Genomic DNA, 15,833 nt, shown 5'->3' on the forward strand with positions numbered 1-15,833 from the left:
CAATCATCGTCGCCTATTTTGAGATGCGTCGCTATGTGCAAAAGGATTGGCTAGTTCAATCCACCGCAACCCTTTTGAAATTTTGTGTGGTGTGGCATGTTTATTTCGCAGCAGACGCTTCATAGAAAGCTGTAGAAAGTGGAATCCTTCTCTCCAGAGACCCGTTTTAATCGACACACATTAACTGGACTAAATTTTTATCTTCTGAGGTGAGTCATTGTTTAAAGAGAAAGATTTTCTCAATTGTATCAGCACGCGCAAAGTCAACGTTCACTTAAATGTTTGGCGTTGGGGTATCTGTAACTGCTAGCTAACTGCAAAGAAAAAAATACAATAATATAATATTTCTTGCCCCATGTAGGATTTTTTTAAGTCAATTAAGCGTGTTATTGATTGCTAAAGAGAATATACTAACATATAAGCGCAGTTAATACGTAGGGTATGTACAGTCGTTTACTTGACAACATTAGCTTCATATCGTTAGCTGCGCGTTCTTAATGTTTGTTCTCTTTAAGGTTGAAATCCCTTTGAGATAAAGGGTCAGCCAACATGTTGATTAACTTGGGTGTGAGGGCTCTTCTCAGCTGGGTAAGTTGCTTTTTAAGTAAGTAAACTGTACACATATGGAACTCATTACAAGCATGTTGCTGTATTGACCGTATTGACCCACTTTAAATGCAATCTTTTCATTAAAAGGTTGACAGCCTTAAACTGTGCGATCGAGAAGTAATCATCGATGACTTAAAAGATGGGGCAATCCTACTAAAAGTCGTTAATAAGCTGTAAGTAGATTGGGTGTGTTTAGTGTTGTCCTGTGTAAACAAGTGAAGGCCAATGACTCCTCAGCTACTTTCTGCCTTACTCCACTAATTTATGTCAGTGACCTCTCACATGTATATAGATACCCAACTTTAAACAAATATACATTTAATTCTTGTTTCATGTTGATTTTGTCTCAGGAAAAAGGAACCTGTTTCCAGTTTGAGCAGTTCTTTTGAGGATCGCTTCCATCTTATTGCAGATTTTATTGAGAGTGAGTTGTCTCTTTTCCCCCCGAAGAATAGCTTACGATCAGTTTTCCTTCAGTGTATGTAGATGTGAAAATCATTTGCATAGTTTGCAACTTCATGCTTCCAGCCTTTTCCTTCCTACTGCTTCTAATCTTTGGCCAAGAAAGGTTTAATTTGCCTCACAATACTCTGCTGATTGCAGACAGCATCCTTCTTTAGTTCTGAAGATTCCAGTGTGGTAGCTATCAGTAAGTCAATCACATGATTGTTCTCTCTTGATTTTCAAATCTGTTGCTCCTTTCACCACTCCACACCTGGCTGATGGGTGTGGTCCCATGTTAGCACTCACATACCTGTAAATATGCTAGAGAATGATATGAGGGTCTAACACAAGCACAAATGCTCAAGGCCAGTGCTGAATACGGCAGTATTTTGAGATTTAACCTTTCTTTTGTTTTTTTGTTTTTTTAGGGGATTGCAAATTTGGTTCAACCAAAAGCTCTCCTCTATCCTGGAAGAACATAAAAGATGGCGTTAACCTAACAATAGAAATTGCAAAGGTACAGGTCAAGGAAAGAAATTATGCTCATAAACATACAAGGACCCATTCTTATTCATTCTTTGTGATTCTACCAGGTGCTTTTGTTGTTGGTATACCATGATATGATGAATGACCGCTGCACTCTTAACACGTTGGACTGTGATGTTGAGGTAAGCAAAGAGCTTTTTCTTTTTGCTTTTTTTGAGATGTCACACTCAAGCTATCATATGTTGTCTCATACTATTATGTATTTAATTATGTACTTATTTCTGTGTATGTATTTTTTGTTTGTTTGTTAGCGGGAGATAGCAAACCTAACTGCTTCCTATGTGATGGAGAGTGAGGGCTGTGTTTATCTGAACAACGGACTTGACGCCTATTTAGTAAGAAAACGTAAGTCACATACTTTATAAATATGCCATAGTAACAGCCAGTAGTGTCATTTAGACTTCACTATGTGGGCAAAAAATTTGGTTGTTTATTCCTCTTATAGTATCTCTCTGTGAATTTCAGATTTACCTGTGTCCCGGGAAGTATTTGAGCGATCAGCAATGACATCTACCTCCAGTGTGTCGTCTCTGTCAGATGATGAATCCCCAATGTTTTCCCGCAAACAGAAAATCACATTTGTGGACATGCATACTGTGGCTTCCTCCTCTGTTAGGTACCATTGTTGATGGACATTAAATTAGAAAAAAAAGCACTTGATGCAGAACTTGAATCCCCTAAAAGTCATACTTTTAAGATATTATAGAAAATTTGAAGTGGTTTCAACTCAATTAGTCTAATGCCAGCATGAAATACCTTCAGAAGGCAGACTATATGTATGTGAAACCACAAGTGTTTATCTGTCATAGCAACTTTTGTACATTTTATTTAATCAACACTCTTTTCTATTATGTATGCTACATGCAAGTCAGAGCATACTATATGTAAGTCTATGGGATGTTTTGAATTTGAATACAGTTTTAATCTTATCGTTTCCCCCCACAGCAAGTCGCCTCTGCAGGATATAATGAACACACCTAAATTTCAGCTGAGAAAGATGCAACGACAGATGATCAAAGAGAGAGACTTCAGAGATGGGTTGGAGAGGGAGTTGGCCAGCAAGCTTGCACTAATTGCACAGAGAGGTAGACTATTTAATCGGTCATGTTTTGATAAAATTATTAGTCATATGGCTGGAGTTGGAGAAATAGGTAAACTTTTTTGAATTTCTATAGTTTCTTTTATAGTACACAACCAAGAACTAATAGAAGTTGATACCTTGGTTCACAAAATGTGATTTATTCATATTTTTTCTGCTGGTTATATAAAATTGCTTCATACTTCAATTCTTGCAGAGTCCCAGATTAACCAGTTGCAGTACCGCCTGGATAAGCTAAAAGAAGAGCAAGGGGACCAGGAGCATACTATTAGGGATCAAATCAGTGAGCTAGAGAACAAGAACAATGCGTACGTATCCAATAACAAGGCTGAGAATGTTGAACATTTATTGTGTCTATTTGGGCTTATTTATCAATGCATTGCAAAGATAACTAAACGTGTGTTTCTTGGAATTGTGACTTTTCTTTAACTTTGAGACATTGTCATGCTTAATTTTGCTCCAGGAAGAACCCGGTTCAATTTTAAACTGAGCTACAAGTCAGACTTGTGATGTATACAAGTACAAAGAAGAGTTTGTTTAATCTCTTGTGCAGAAGAACACAACTCACACCCTGTCCCATCCAGAAATGAATTGAACGTGATTTAATATCTTGTGTTACCTTCTGTTTTCGTGTTATAGGTTACAGATGCGTCTTAATGAGATGCTGAAGGAAAACAAAGACTTCAAAAGTACCTCCTTACTTATGGAGCGTAAAGTGGATGAACTGACAGAGGAAAATGGTGTTCTCTCTTCCCAGGTAAATGACTTTGCACTACAAAATGTATCGAGCTAACAGTAGGGCTCAATGATATTGGAGTAAACTGATGCTGCAAAAAAACCTTCTATTATAAGTATATTATGACTGTTTTTCATTGGGAATTTGTTACACATGCAGAGTGGCTTTACATACATCAGTTAAAACTAGAAGTGAACAATTATGTTTTATAATTTGGACCTTTAAGTCATTTTCTTATTTCAAATTTAAACTGTCTCCCGCCTCACCACACTTGTCACAGCCCCCTACAGCTGACACATGTATGCATGTTTAACAATGTAAAAAGTTTTGTTCGGACTTTATCAGCCCTGTGACAATTTCTTCTAACAGAACGAGAACTTATTTTGAGCTGCCTGTGATTCACACCACACTTAACTGTTTGTTGCAGTTGTAGCTGCTTAAAATAAACCAGCAAAACTCAAGTATTATGCTAGTGTATCAGTGAAAGCAGCTGTATTTTTTAAATTTTACATGCAGAGAACATAGTGGTCAGTTCTCTGACTACCTAAGGTGATATCAGACAGGCTTTTGTTGGAAATTAGTCATGGACACAAGGAAATGAGCGGTCATGGTTCCCATTTAACAACACTATTGGCAGCATGATCGGCTTTGGTGATGTCATAATCATGCATACACTAGTGGTTTCACATAGTTAGTCTGCGCTTACATCAAAGCTTTCTTCAGTTCAGTATATCTTTCATTTACAAACAGATGAGAGGAGTATGTTCACAGCTGGCTGTCTTTGAGGCAGAAGTTGGCAGGCTGACAGAAACTCAAGCATCTACTCAGGAGGAATGGAGAAGCAGAAGAATCCACCTTGAGTCTGAACTCACTGAAGCTACTGCTAAAAAGGTAGATTTGTCCTTACAACAAATGTGCCATTTGTTTTTGGTCCTTGTACATTTAAGACAATTAAGATTGGAGCCACTTTAACTACATAATTATTTAAAATTTAAATCCTGCAAATATTAATTGGATGGTTCTTTCAAAGGTCTGGATATGATCAGTGGTATGCAACAGTGTTGATTTTGACAGCAATTTTAATTTTGACTTGTAGTTTAAGCATTTATTCTCTCGCCTAAATTTGTTACCAAATCATCGTAGTGGGTTCTATGCACTCTGCCAGACCGGGGGTCCTTGTTTTCTACAACTGAGAGGTAGAATAGTTACAGATGCATTGTAGTTTGACAAGTTTACCCACAGTAGAGAAATATCATAGATTTTGAATGACTGACGGAAAATAAATTACATTTTAGTCTCGCTTTAGTCATTTTGACAAAAACTCAACTTCCTTTCCTGTCAGTTTTAGTCATCAAAGATCATTTTTTGGCTAGTCTATGTCTAGACTTTCTTACAGAAAAATTGTCTCAATGAACATTTCTAGTCAGTTTTAGTCGACTCAATTAATTCTGGTATGCAAGGATATCTTTCAGCTTTGATTTTCTTTTATTAGTTTGACTTTCATGGGCGAAATGAAAAGTTAAAACTACATAATTGCAAAGCACGCAGAGCCGTTTTTTTGTTGATTCTTCATCTACTGCCCATTATGTAATGTACTATGGTTCTCCTTTTTTCAGGAGCTACTGGCAGAACAAATCCAGATCCTTCAGGGAAAGATTTCCTGTTTGGAGGATGAAATTAGCAGGGCCACTAAAGAGGAAGTCGGAGAGAACATGGGACCTGTGATTGAGGTAAAGTCCATAATACGACACAGAGCTGATGTCTGAACAATGAAACGTGATTCTGTAATAGTTTTAGAATAAAAATATTCTATACCTTTTAAGATTAAAGATATTGTAATAATAGATGGTTTCTAACTGTTTTTATTTCTTTAACAAACAGAGGGAAAAGTTTGAGACCGAAATAAATGGTTTGAAGACTGAGCTGGAGAGTACAGTTAACTCCCTGAAACAGGCTGAAGTGGAGGTTCAGGCAAAAGCAAAGCAGATTGCTGAGTATCAGCAAGAAATTTCTCAACAGAGGGATCTCTTGGAGCAGCAGAAATCCCAAGCTGAAGAAATGATACAGGCAAAGGATGGACTTTTAGAGAAATTACAAAAGGACATCACAGAACAGAGAAGAGTCCTCCAGGAAGAGATCCAGGATCTCAAACTTCAGCTTGAGCAAGCTGAGCAGCAGAAAATTGAGCAGATGACCAGACTGCAGCAGCAGATTGCTGCTTGCGAAGAAGAGGTTGAAAAACTAAAGGACATAAAGAAAGAGAAGGAAGACCTTCTCCAACAGACTGACAAAAAGGTTAAAGAGTTTGAGACAAAGTTATCTGCTGCAAGTTCTCTCTTGGCTGACAAAGAGCAACACATCAATAGTCTCAGGGAAGAAGTTGACAATCTAACAGATGAAACCAAAAAATCTAAAAATGAAATTCAAGCCAAAGAGGAAATGCTTGCAAAATTACTTCTGGAAAAGTCTAATGAGCAAGAAATGCTTAATAATACAATCCAGACCATGACAGTCAAAATGGAAGAACTAAACTGTAACCTCAAACAGGCAAAGCAGGAAATTCAACTTAAGCAAGACCTTTTGGCAAAAAACCAACAAGAGAATGTCCAACAAAAGGAGGCACTTCAACAACAGATCATCACCTGTGAAAAGGAGGTTCAGAGGTTAAACAAAGAGATTCAGGTCAAAAATGAGCAGCTTGTTGATCTTAAGAATGACAGCTCTCGACAGTCTGGGTTGTTGGAAGAAAAGATTAAAGTTCTCAAAAGCCAACTGGAAAGCCTGAACGAGTCTCTCAGGAAGGCTGAGGATCAAGTTCAGGCTCAGGAGGTTATGTTAACAAAGCAGGGGCAGGAAAGTGCTCACCGGACACAGCTACTGCAGCAAAACCTGTCTGCCTCCAAAGAGCAGGTACAGAACATGAAAGAGGAGATCAAAAATAAAGAGGAGCAGATAAACACATTGATCAAACAAAGTTCAGAGCAGTCAGACCAATTACATCAAGAGATTCATGCTTTAAAGAATGACATTGAGACTCTTCGTTCATCGCTGAGAGCAGCTGGAGAGAATTTGCAGTCAAAGGAGAATCTATTTGCTGAACAACAGCTACAGCACACCCAGGATAGGGAGGCACTACAAAGACAGATTAATGTATCTCAGGAAGAGGGGGAGAGGCTGAAAAAAGAGATTCATGCTAAGGAGGAACAACTAATTCTGCTAAAGAGCCAGTCCTCATCACACTCTGAAGACCTACAGAATGAGATCCAAACTCTCCAAGATCAAGTACAAAGTTTGACTGAATCTCTAAAAACTACAGCTGAGCAGGTACAGGTTAAGGAAACCCTGCTTACTCAGAAAGAAATGGAGATTTCTCTAGAAAAAGACAACTTTCAAAACATAATGGCAACCACTGAAGAGGAGATAAGAGGACTGAGGGAGCAGATCCAAACTCAAGAGGAACAGATGGTCACACTACAACATGAGGGATTCAGTCAATCTGAGAAGCTACAAGAAGAGATCAAATTTCTTCAGCACCAACTAGCAGATATGGGCAGATCTCTCACAAAAGTAGAAGAGCAGGTTCAGACTCAGGCGGCAGCGCTTTCCCAGCAGGAGGAAGAGATTGCTCATCAGAAGGACCTTGTTTTGGCTTCCGAGGAAGAGGTGAGGAAGATGAAAGAGGAGATCCAAGCCAAAGAGGAACAAATGACTCTACTGGAGGGCAAGAGCTCAGAGCAGAAGGAGCTTCTAAATCAAGAGATCCAAGATTTAAAGAAACAGGTCGAGAGTCTTGGTTCCTCCCTTAAAGAAACTGATAAAAACTTGCAGTCCAAGGAGAATCTCTTTGCTGAACATCAACTACAACACACCCAGGATAGGGAGGCATTACAAACACAGATTAGAGTATCACAGGAAGAGGTGGAGAGGCTGAAAACAGAGATTCATGCTAAGGGTGAACAATTACTCCTTCTAAAGACACAGTCCTCATTGCACTCTGAAGAGCTACAGCAGGAGATTGTAAGTCTAAATGAGCAAATAAAAGCTGTAACCAATTCTCTTGAACTGGCAAAGGAACAGGTTCGAGCTAAAGAGGATATGATGGCTAAACAGGAGCAAGAGAGCACTATACAGATTGAAGCGCTTAAAAAGCACAGCTCCATGCTTGAGGAGGAGGTTATTCATCTGAAGGAGGTGATCAACACTAAACAAGATGAGATACACCTCTTAAAGACAGAAAGCTGCCAGGAGTCACAGGATTTACAGAATGAGATCCAAACTCTCCAAGATCAAGTACAAAGTTTGACTGAATCTCTAAAAACTACAGCTGAGCAGGTACAGGCTAAGGAAACCCTGCTTACTCAGAAAGAAATGGAGATTTCTCTAGAAAAAGACAACTTTCAAAACATAATGGCAACCACTGAAGAGGAGATAAGAGGACTGAGGGAGCAGATCCAAACTCAAGAGGAACAGATGGTCACACTACAACATGAGGGATTCAGTCAATCTGAGAAGCTACAAGAAGAGATCAAATTTCTTCAGCACCAACTAGCAGATATGGGCAGATCTCTCACAAAAGCAGAAGAGCAGGTTCAGACTCGGGCAGCAGCGCTTTCCCAGCAGGAGGAAGAGATTGCTCATCAGAAGGACCTTGTTTTGGCTTCCGAGGAAGAGGTGAGGAAGATGAAAGAGGAGATCCAAGCCAAAGAGGAACTGATAGAACTGCTTAATACGGACAAGACTGAGCAGTCAGATATGTTACATCAAGAGATCCTGACTTTGAAGAAAGACGCTGAGACTTTTAGTTCATTACTGAGAAAAGCAGAGGAGAAACTGCAGTCCAAAGAGCATCTGTTGGCTCAACAGCATGAAGAAAATAGCCAACAGAAGCAGGCACTCCAAAACCTGCAGGAGAAAGTCAAACAAATGGAGATCCTGCAGGAACAGATGAAATCACTAGAGGAAGAAATTCACAACCGAGAAGAGTCCCAGAGGGAGAAAGAGCACCTTCTTGTCACAGCTGAGGAAAAACTTCAGGTCATCGAGAAAGACTTGTCTGCTGCCAACATGCTTATAGCTGATAGAGACCAAAATCTGAGTACACTCAGAGAAGAGGTAGCTTCCCAAGTTAACCTGGTTCAAAAGGCAAAAGAGGAAGCTGAAGTCAGTAAGAAACTTCTGGCTGAGATGAAAGAGGAGAGCTCCAGACAGACAAACTTTGTTCAACAAGAGATTCGGGATCTGAAAGTTGAAATAGAAACCATGTCTCGAGAACTTCTGGCTAAGGAGCAGAGGCTTCATGAAACTCGACAGGAGACTTCTCAGCAGATAAAGATCCTCCAGGAACAGCTTATCTCTGTAAAAACAGAGACCCAAGCTGCACAAGAGCTGCAGGTCTTGACTTTAAAGGAAAAAGAAGCTCTTGCCCAGGAGAACGAAGCACTCATGCCCAGAATACTTCAGGCAGAAAAGGGTCAGAAAGCCCTCGAACTACAACTTGAAGCCACAGTTGTTGAAAAAGAGCGACTAGCTCAGGCCATACAGGCAACAGAGAGAGAGAAGCTTGCCTCTCGCAAATTGGAATCAGTGCTACACAAAGAGCTGGAAATATTAAAACTGGAGAAAGCAAAACTACTGAAAGAGACTGAAAAAGCTAATGATAACAAGAAAATGAAGAGAGATCTGCAGGAACAGCTCTCGGCTAAATCAGAGGCAGCAGAACACTACAAAGCACAGGTTAGTATTTCAACTAACCAGTTTTATTTGTATTTCTGAAAATATAACGATTCCTAACTTGGATACCTCCCCTCTCTCCTTGAACGTCACAGATGGAAAAGGCAGTGAGTTTTTACAACAACAAGAAGCAGCTTCTTCAGGAAAGCCACGATCAGGTGGCTGAACTCAAGAATTCCTTGGAGGTTAAAGAGCGAGAAGTTAAGGCTATCACCATGGAGAACAAGATTCTTCTACTAGATCTGGAGAAGGCTCAAGCCAATGAGAAGAAACTGAGTAGCACAGTTGCCAGTTTAGAGGCACAGGTTGGTATTGTTTATTGAAACATTATTATTGAGTTTAGTCAGAATGGGCAATTGTCATAAAAAACAGTATGACTTTTAAATTCAAGAGCTTTCTTTGAACAGTTTTCCACATTTGCCCATGATTTCTGCCACTGTATCTTTCTACTTTTAGCTGGCCTTTGCTGACCGTAACCTGCGGGCACAGAACAAGATTCATGGAAGTGCAACAGAGTCAGGCTACTTTGAGGTTCCCAGTGGAAGCTCAAATGTTCATATGAGAACAGATGTTAGGAGGGCCATGAGCTCTGACAGCCTGGACCAAAGCTCTCTGGAAGATTCTCTGAACACCACAAGGTAATACAAATCTAACACAACAATCTTCAGGTTGTCTTTTAAAGTTATTTAATGGCTTAAAAACGGCAGTAAGATTAAAATCCTGTTGTTTATTTCATAGGTTGATTAATATGAAAGTGATCATAGGACCCCACAAGCATTTTTTAATGTTGATCATCATCTGATCTTTTGTGTGTTACTTTTTTGTTCAGCCTGCTGTAAGAATTTACTATGTACTGTTGTGTTACAGCTGAATGCAGCCAGGGTTCCCAAAATAAGATTAACTTGCTTTTATAACTGTGAAATGGGAGTGTCATACAACCCAACCGTTAGATACATTTTCCTTTTGGATCATCAGATTATTATATATTTCTGTCATCTGAGGCGGCATCTCTGGATGTAGAACTTTTCAAAAACCAAAAAGTCATTAATCTTGCAAAGCTGATTGATTGGCCTGATTCCATGCCTGACAGGAGGATCCATCCTACAAAGCTTCAAGTTTGAATGTTTATTCCAAGTCAGAGAATCCCCAGACCAATAAGTACCATTTGAGGGGGAAAGGTGCTAGCTATAAGCATGGTTTAGGTGTACTGCACGCCATAAACATGGCAGCCGTTGAAGAGATTAGAGTGGTTGCAGCTATAGCGGCAGTTTCATCAGAACTGGACAACATTTCTTTATTAAAGAAGAGTAAAGAACCACACCGAACTGACGGTTTTTAAGGTTCTGCCCTTTCCATGCGCCATCTTAAGAGAGCTGCCCAGATGGATGTGAAACATATCCCGTGCTATGGATATGTGAAACAGTCTATTTGGAGTTTCGCATTAAAAGAAAATATACAAAGTCGCTTATGTTTGAGAAAAAAATTGGTGTTGATAATTTTGGTCTATATCAGCAAGACTGACATCTTTCCCTACAAAGAAGTTGAAGTTTGAAAACATAGTAAAACAGAGTCATTAAAAAAACACATCAATGGCGTTGTAAGAGTTTTGTGATTGTAATGGCTCATTTTTTCTGCTGCATTCTTTTGCAGGAAACTGTCTGCACCTGATGAATCAAGCACACCACTTGTTCGCAGTTCAGAACGCTTAGCAGCCAAGCGTCGAGGACTACAGGCTGAGTCACTGGAAACGCTTTACTTTACACCAATAAACAACAAGCAGATCAACAGGTATGTCACACTTTTGTGTCAGTTATGGTGCTAAACAGAAATGCCAAAGGCCTTTTAGTTTAGAGGATGTAGAAGGGATACTAACTTGCTGTTTGAGTTGCTTTCCCTCAGGTGTGTTCTTTTTTTCTTTCCAGCTTCCTCCATCATTAATAGCTCTTTATTGTGAGGCATTTTTTTTATCAAGTGTTTTGTAATTTGCCTATAATGAGATTCTTATTTTCCTTTTCATACAGTAGGACTGAACATGGAATGGAACTGGATTCATCCCGTAAAAACCCCACTTCATCAGTGAAACGACGCCGGACCACGCAGGTTATTAACATCACCATGACCAAGGTGGAGGACACTCACTTGCATGTTTTGAATGCTCACAATAACACACTGTTGAAAGCACTTACTTGGGATAATAGAACTGTTTATATCCTGTCAACTTGGTATGTTTAACTCTTAAGCAATGTGAAAAAACATAGCAATGGCTGAACCCAAATGTTTGATCTGCAGAAAACACCAGGTGGCAGCGGTGAAGGAGATGAGACTTTTTACAGTCTGGCCTCAGCTTGCTCCCAGCCAATCCTCTCCAGTGCTCACTCTGCCCGGCCTGTGTCTATGGAGCTGTTTGAAACACCTGCCAGAATGACTGGCTCAACCAGTGACCAGCTCATTGGACTACCGGGGTACAGAAGGAGCACAATCCACTCACAGCGTAAGTAGACAGCAGTGCATGGTTGTGGAAGTAGGGTTGCTGCTGGTTGTTATTTTACCTTTAGAATAGTCTGATCTGCTTGCTATTTTCTTACAGAGAGATGCTTTGATCTGTTAAGACACCAGATTTTTGTTGTTGGTTTTTTGGATCTGTGTCCAAAACTACTGCAAGTTTTCACCAAATTATCTAAATTTGTTACCATTTAGCACTAAAGCAGCAAATTAAAACCTGCGGCAGTGCCTTTTATTTTCTATTACAATGGTTTCCAGTGGTCTTTAAAAGATCCTTTATAACCTGTTGAATTTGATTTTTGAAATATCAAGCAAAGTCAAAATTGTTCTGTAAGAGGCCTTAAATTTTAGATGGCACCTGGAATAAGATATGTCTAAATACTCTATTAAATAATATTAAAAAGCTGTTGATTCCCACATTAAATCTGAAAGTACTGATGCTGTGCAGTGCAACTGTAGTAATAGTTGTTCTTCATGACTTCAAAAGTCTGTCTTTTGTTGTCTGTCTTCAGCTACCAGTACATTCTCTGTAGGGGCAGAGAATGAGCCTGACAGCGGACAGGATGATTGGATGAGGATTGCTGAGCTGCAGGCAAGGAACAAAGCCTGTCTCCCTCATTTGAAAAGCAGCTACCCTCTGGAGTTCGAGGTAAATGGAGAAAGACACTTGAATGAAATCATAACAGACATGCAATTGTATTTTCCTCTGGCTGTCCTTTTAAGCAGTTCTGTGACACCAAACAAATATATGCTCAGATAAGTTGGGCAAATAATTGTTATGAATACTGCCTAAAAGCAAGCAACAATATGATTACTGTTCACTGCCCCAGCAAATTATTTCAGTTAACAAAACTGCCAACAAACCACCAGACAGGTACTTTTTGAAAACCTACTAAGAATAACAATTAATTCACTAAATTACTGCAAAAAAAAGAAAAGAAATATGTCAATAACAGGTACTAAATGTGTCTGGCCTTATCACCAGGAGCTATTCAAGTTTCAGTGTCACTAAAGAAGTGTTACTTCTGATGCTGCAACATTTGAAAGCAGCTTGAAAAGATGATTTGTTTTATATCAGGTAATCTGATTAAAAAAAAATGTTCCTTTGTCTCTTCCTATTGGCTTAATCAATTCTCTTTTTTTTTTTTAGGCGGGAAATAGTGGTGCTTTCTATTTCACAGATGAAGAACTCCGTACAGGTGACCCCTCTGAAACAATCCGTCGGGCATCCATGATGCCTGGGCAGCTGCAAGACTCTCTCGCCTCCCATCGTCTCTCCATGGTGGGACACACAGGCACTGCAGACAATACTCGTTCCCACCGTCTGTCTTTGATGCCAGGGCAGCTGTCATTAAAAAATGTCAGCTCTTCTCAGATCAGAAGCCCGAAAGGCTCGAAGCGGCCTGCATCGATGCTGTCTGTTAATCCAACTTCACCTGAGGTTGGTTCACTAGCACATAAGGAAACGCTTATTTGGTCCTATGTTACTTAATGCTTGAAAGACAGTTGACATATATCCTATAGATCACTATATAACCTTTTTAACATTTTATTCAACTTTAGATTAAATAATTCCTTAAAGAAAACTTCTTTCATACATTTGTAAAGGAAGTGAATATTGGTGCTTTAGAATTAGTTTATCCAGTGTTTCCAGTATAATGACAACCACTTTAATTTGGTTTTATGTATAGTATTATGCTATTTTTTCATGTCTTTGCAACTACCCAAAGATCAGATCTGAGAGGATACTCTCTTTTTCGCATTCATTGGACAGTAAAAATGTTACAAAATGGCTTAGTGGTATTTGCTGCATCTCTCGCTGGATACTTTTTTTTAATTTGCTTGATTGCCATCCTGTCTCTATTGTAGAAAAAGGTGAAGGCCAGCTGCTTCCCCCGTCCTCTTACTCCGAAAAACAAGAATGTGGCAACTGGTTCTCAATTTCAGCCTGCTCTAAGTCCAGTGAGTTTAAAAATATTGACAGTGACTATTTTGGTTTGTGCATTTTGGAACATTGTTTAGTTATGGGCTTGCTTTTCTAACAGTTTTGCTTGTGATTTTCTTCAGGCTGACCGGAGACAGTCCATGATGTTCACTATTGACAACACCCCTAAAAACAGCAATTACCTAAAGAAAGGGCTGAACAAGCTGCGCAGCTCCACTCGAAAATCACCAGGCAAAATCTCCAAGAAGTCTCCTGCTCCAACATCAGCTCGCAAGGGCCAGGAGAACAAACCATCAGGATATTCTCGAGCTGGGGTCGGAGGAGCTGGAAGGCTTGGCTTTAAGTCGCCCCAGGTTTCCACTAAGGGCTCAAGAAAGTCTCCACGAGCAACCAGCTCGACTAAGTCCCCTGGACTGACTTCAAGTGCACGCAAGGTAAAGAAACGCACAGAAACTTTCATTTGAGGGAATTAAAGCAACCATGCTGCTTGTATATTTGCAGCAGGTGTTTAGAGAATCTTTTAGCTGATAAACAGAAGCAAGTTGTAGAAATAGTACAGTTCCCTTTATGTGAATCCTGCTGATTTAAGCTGTTGCCCAGAAAACCTGTATGCAGGCCACATGCTACCCCAAATGCCCTTATAATGTTACTTTATTAATCTGCAATCATAAGCTGTAGCCACATCTGTGCTTTTATGGGGAAAAGCGTAACTGCAGATAGATAAAAAAAACATTTTATGTTAAAGTTGTTAATTACACACAATTATTGTTTTCCTTGATGATGTCGTGAATTTTTTTGATGTGTATATATTCTACAAATCTTTCCAATTTACACATGCAATAGACAAAGTTATCAATTACCACTCTACCTACTTGACAGTGCACCATAAAAAACAGGATGTATTTAAGAATCAATGTATTGAATTGCTTTACATTAACCAATTAAAGCCCAAAAACACAAATTATAGCCTGAAAATTCTAATTTTTTGGAACTGAAATGTTTATTTCACTCTCTACTGAAATAAAAAAACATCTTAATTTCCATAAAATTTAACATATATATTTTTTGTATCTCATTTAATACATTAGGTGTTTTTGGTAACTCATAATCCACTTAAGGGCATTTTTATCATTTATCATATTGTATTCAAAAGTTTTTTTTTCAGTAATTTTATCATTGATGAGGTATCATAAAGTATGTATCAAATACGATACAACGGGCTTTAAGGGGTTAAACATAGGGGTATCTAAAACCACAAGCTTTAATTATTGTGTTAGTACTGCAAGAGAGAGGTTATTGTGTTGAGACATCATGGCTCAATAACAGCTGAATTTTGACACTATTCTTTCAGAAGCATGTCACTGTAAATGAAGATCTTGCTGGAGGTCTTAAAAGGTTACTTTTTTCATTAAAAGTCACTCAAATTAAATTCTTTTTGGGGTTGGTTTCTTCCCACTGGCTGCATGCTGGTTGTCACTTCATGACCTCATAACTCATGGTGTGTTCATCTCAACATTCATTTCTTATTACCACTTAAAGGGTGTCCACATGTCACATGTCTTTGTTACACTTTTACAAAATATCATATCGATGTTTTTAGAAGCGTTGGTTTGGATCTAAAATTGAATCTTATCTTTTTCCTTCCACAGATGATGAGCAGAATGAAGATGTAAGGACCAGTTTGTAACTGGAGTGGTGATCTTTTATGGTTCTCCTTTTATCAAGCTTTTTCCTTTTCAATCACAGTTCCATTTTTATTGTTTATTGTCGTTTTTTAACAATCTTTTATTAAACTTTCTTTTATTTTTTTTTTGTATTATATTTACATGTTTGTCAATAAAAGGATTTAAACAGCACATACATCCATGTCTCAAGTGTCTTGCTGTTCTTGTTCTTATCATTATTACTTGTTCTTATTCTCTTATTCCATGAGTTACTTTGATAATTAATGTTCATGGTACTGATGGTTATTGTTGATCAGTTTTGGCTCTTTGACATTTATTAGTCTTCTTACAACAGTGAACACTTGTGTCCTCAGCCATTCTGTAGTGTTGTAAATAGTATGCTCTCAACTGTTGGTGTGAACTGTTACTTCTCAGCCAAGACAACGCGCTCATGGCTGAGTAACGGTAAACACTCTAGTCAAACAATTGATGCATCTACTGTAGAAAATTGACTACTTGAAGATATCTCATACTTAAGATTTTATGTATTCAGTTTTT

At 38.8% G+C, this 15,833-nt stretch overlaps 1 protein-coding gene across 7 annotated transcripts; it reads left to right on the plus strand.

Annotated features, from left to right (window-relative positions):
• Positions 1 to 79: 79 nt before the first annotated feature.
• numa1 (nuclear mitotic apparatus protein 1) lies at positions 80 to 15,457 on the plus strand. Of its 7 annotated transcripts, none has more exons than XM_041806731.1 (25): positions 80 to 209; positions 516 to 588; positions 697 to 782; positions 960 to 1,033; positions 1,482 to 1,570; positions 1,647 to 1,721; positions 1,851 to 1,944; positions 2,065 to 2,215; positions 2,545 to 2,684; positions 2,895 to 3,006; positions 3,338 to 3,455; positions 4,185 to 4,325; positions 5,051 to 5,164; positions 5,316 to 9,167; positions 9,260 to 9,469; positions 9,621 to 9,802; positions 10,815 to 10,952; positions 11,186 to 11,288; positions 11,454 to 11,655; positions 12,179 to 12,315; positions 12,817 to 13,107; positions 13,536 to 13,628; positions 13,734 to 14,045; positions 14,963 to 15,006; positions 15,261 to 15,457. In XM_041806731.1, the coding sequence occupies exons 2-25, from the start codon at positions 550 to 552 to the stop codon at positions 15,262 to 15,264; spliced, it is 6,801 nt and encodes a 2,266-aa protein (XP_041662665.1). In that variant the 5' UTR covers positions 80 to 209; positions 516 to 549; the 3' UTR covers positions 15,265 to 15,457. The 7 variants fall into 7 exon arrangements, with proteins under 7 accessions (XP_041662665.1, XP_041662675.1, XP_041662694.1 ...); XM_041806741.1 differs by having other exon boundaries at positions 14,966 to 15,006; XM_041806760.1 differs by having other exon boundaries at positions 11,186 to 11,264.
• The last annotated feature ends 376 nt before the right edge of the window (positions 15,458 to 15,833 follow it).

This window comes from Cheilinus undulatus, linkage group 2 (assembly GCF_018320785.1).
Source record: "Cheilinus undulatus linkage group 2, ASM1832078v1, whole genome shotgun sequence".
NCBI lineage: Eukaryota > Metazoa > Chordata > Actinopteri > Labriformes > Labridae > Cheilinus > Cheilinus undulatus.

What these genes read in the sequence shown, in the direction of transcription:
- numa1 (XM_041806731.1), top strand. Translation starts at nt 550, where the DNA reads ATGTTGATTAACTTGGGTGTGAGGGCTCTTCTCAGCTGG. An exon ending in TGAGGGCTCTTCTCAGCTGG is followed by an intron (nt 589 to 696) that starts GTAAGTTGCTTT and finishes TTTCATTAAAAG; the next exon opens with GTTGACAGCCTTAAACTGTG. An exon ending in TGCACTAATTGCACAGAGAG is followed by an intron (nt 2,685 to 2,894) that starts GTAGACTATTTA and finishes CAATTCTTGCAG; the next exon opens with AGTCCCAGATTAACCAGTTG.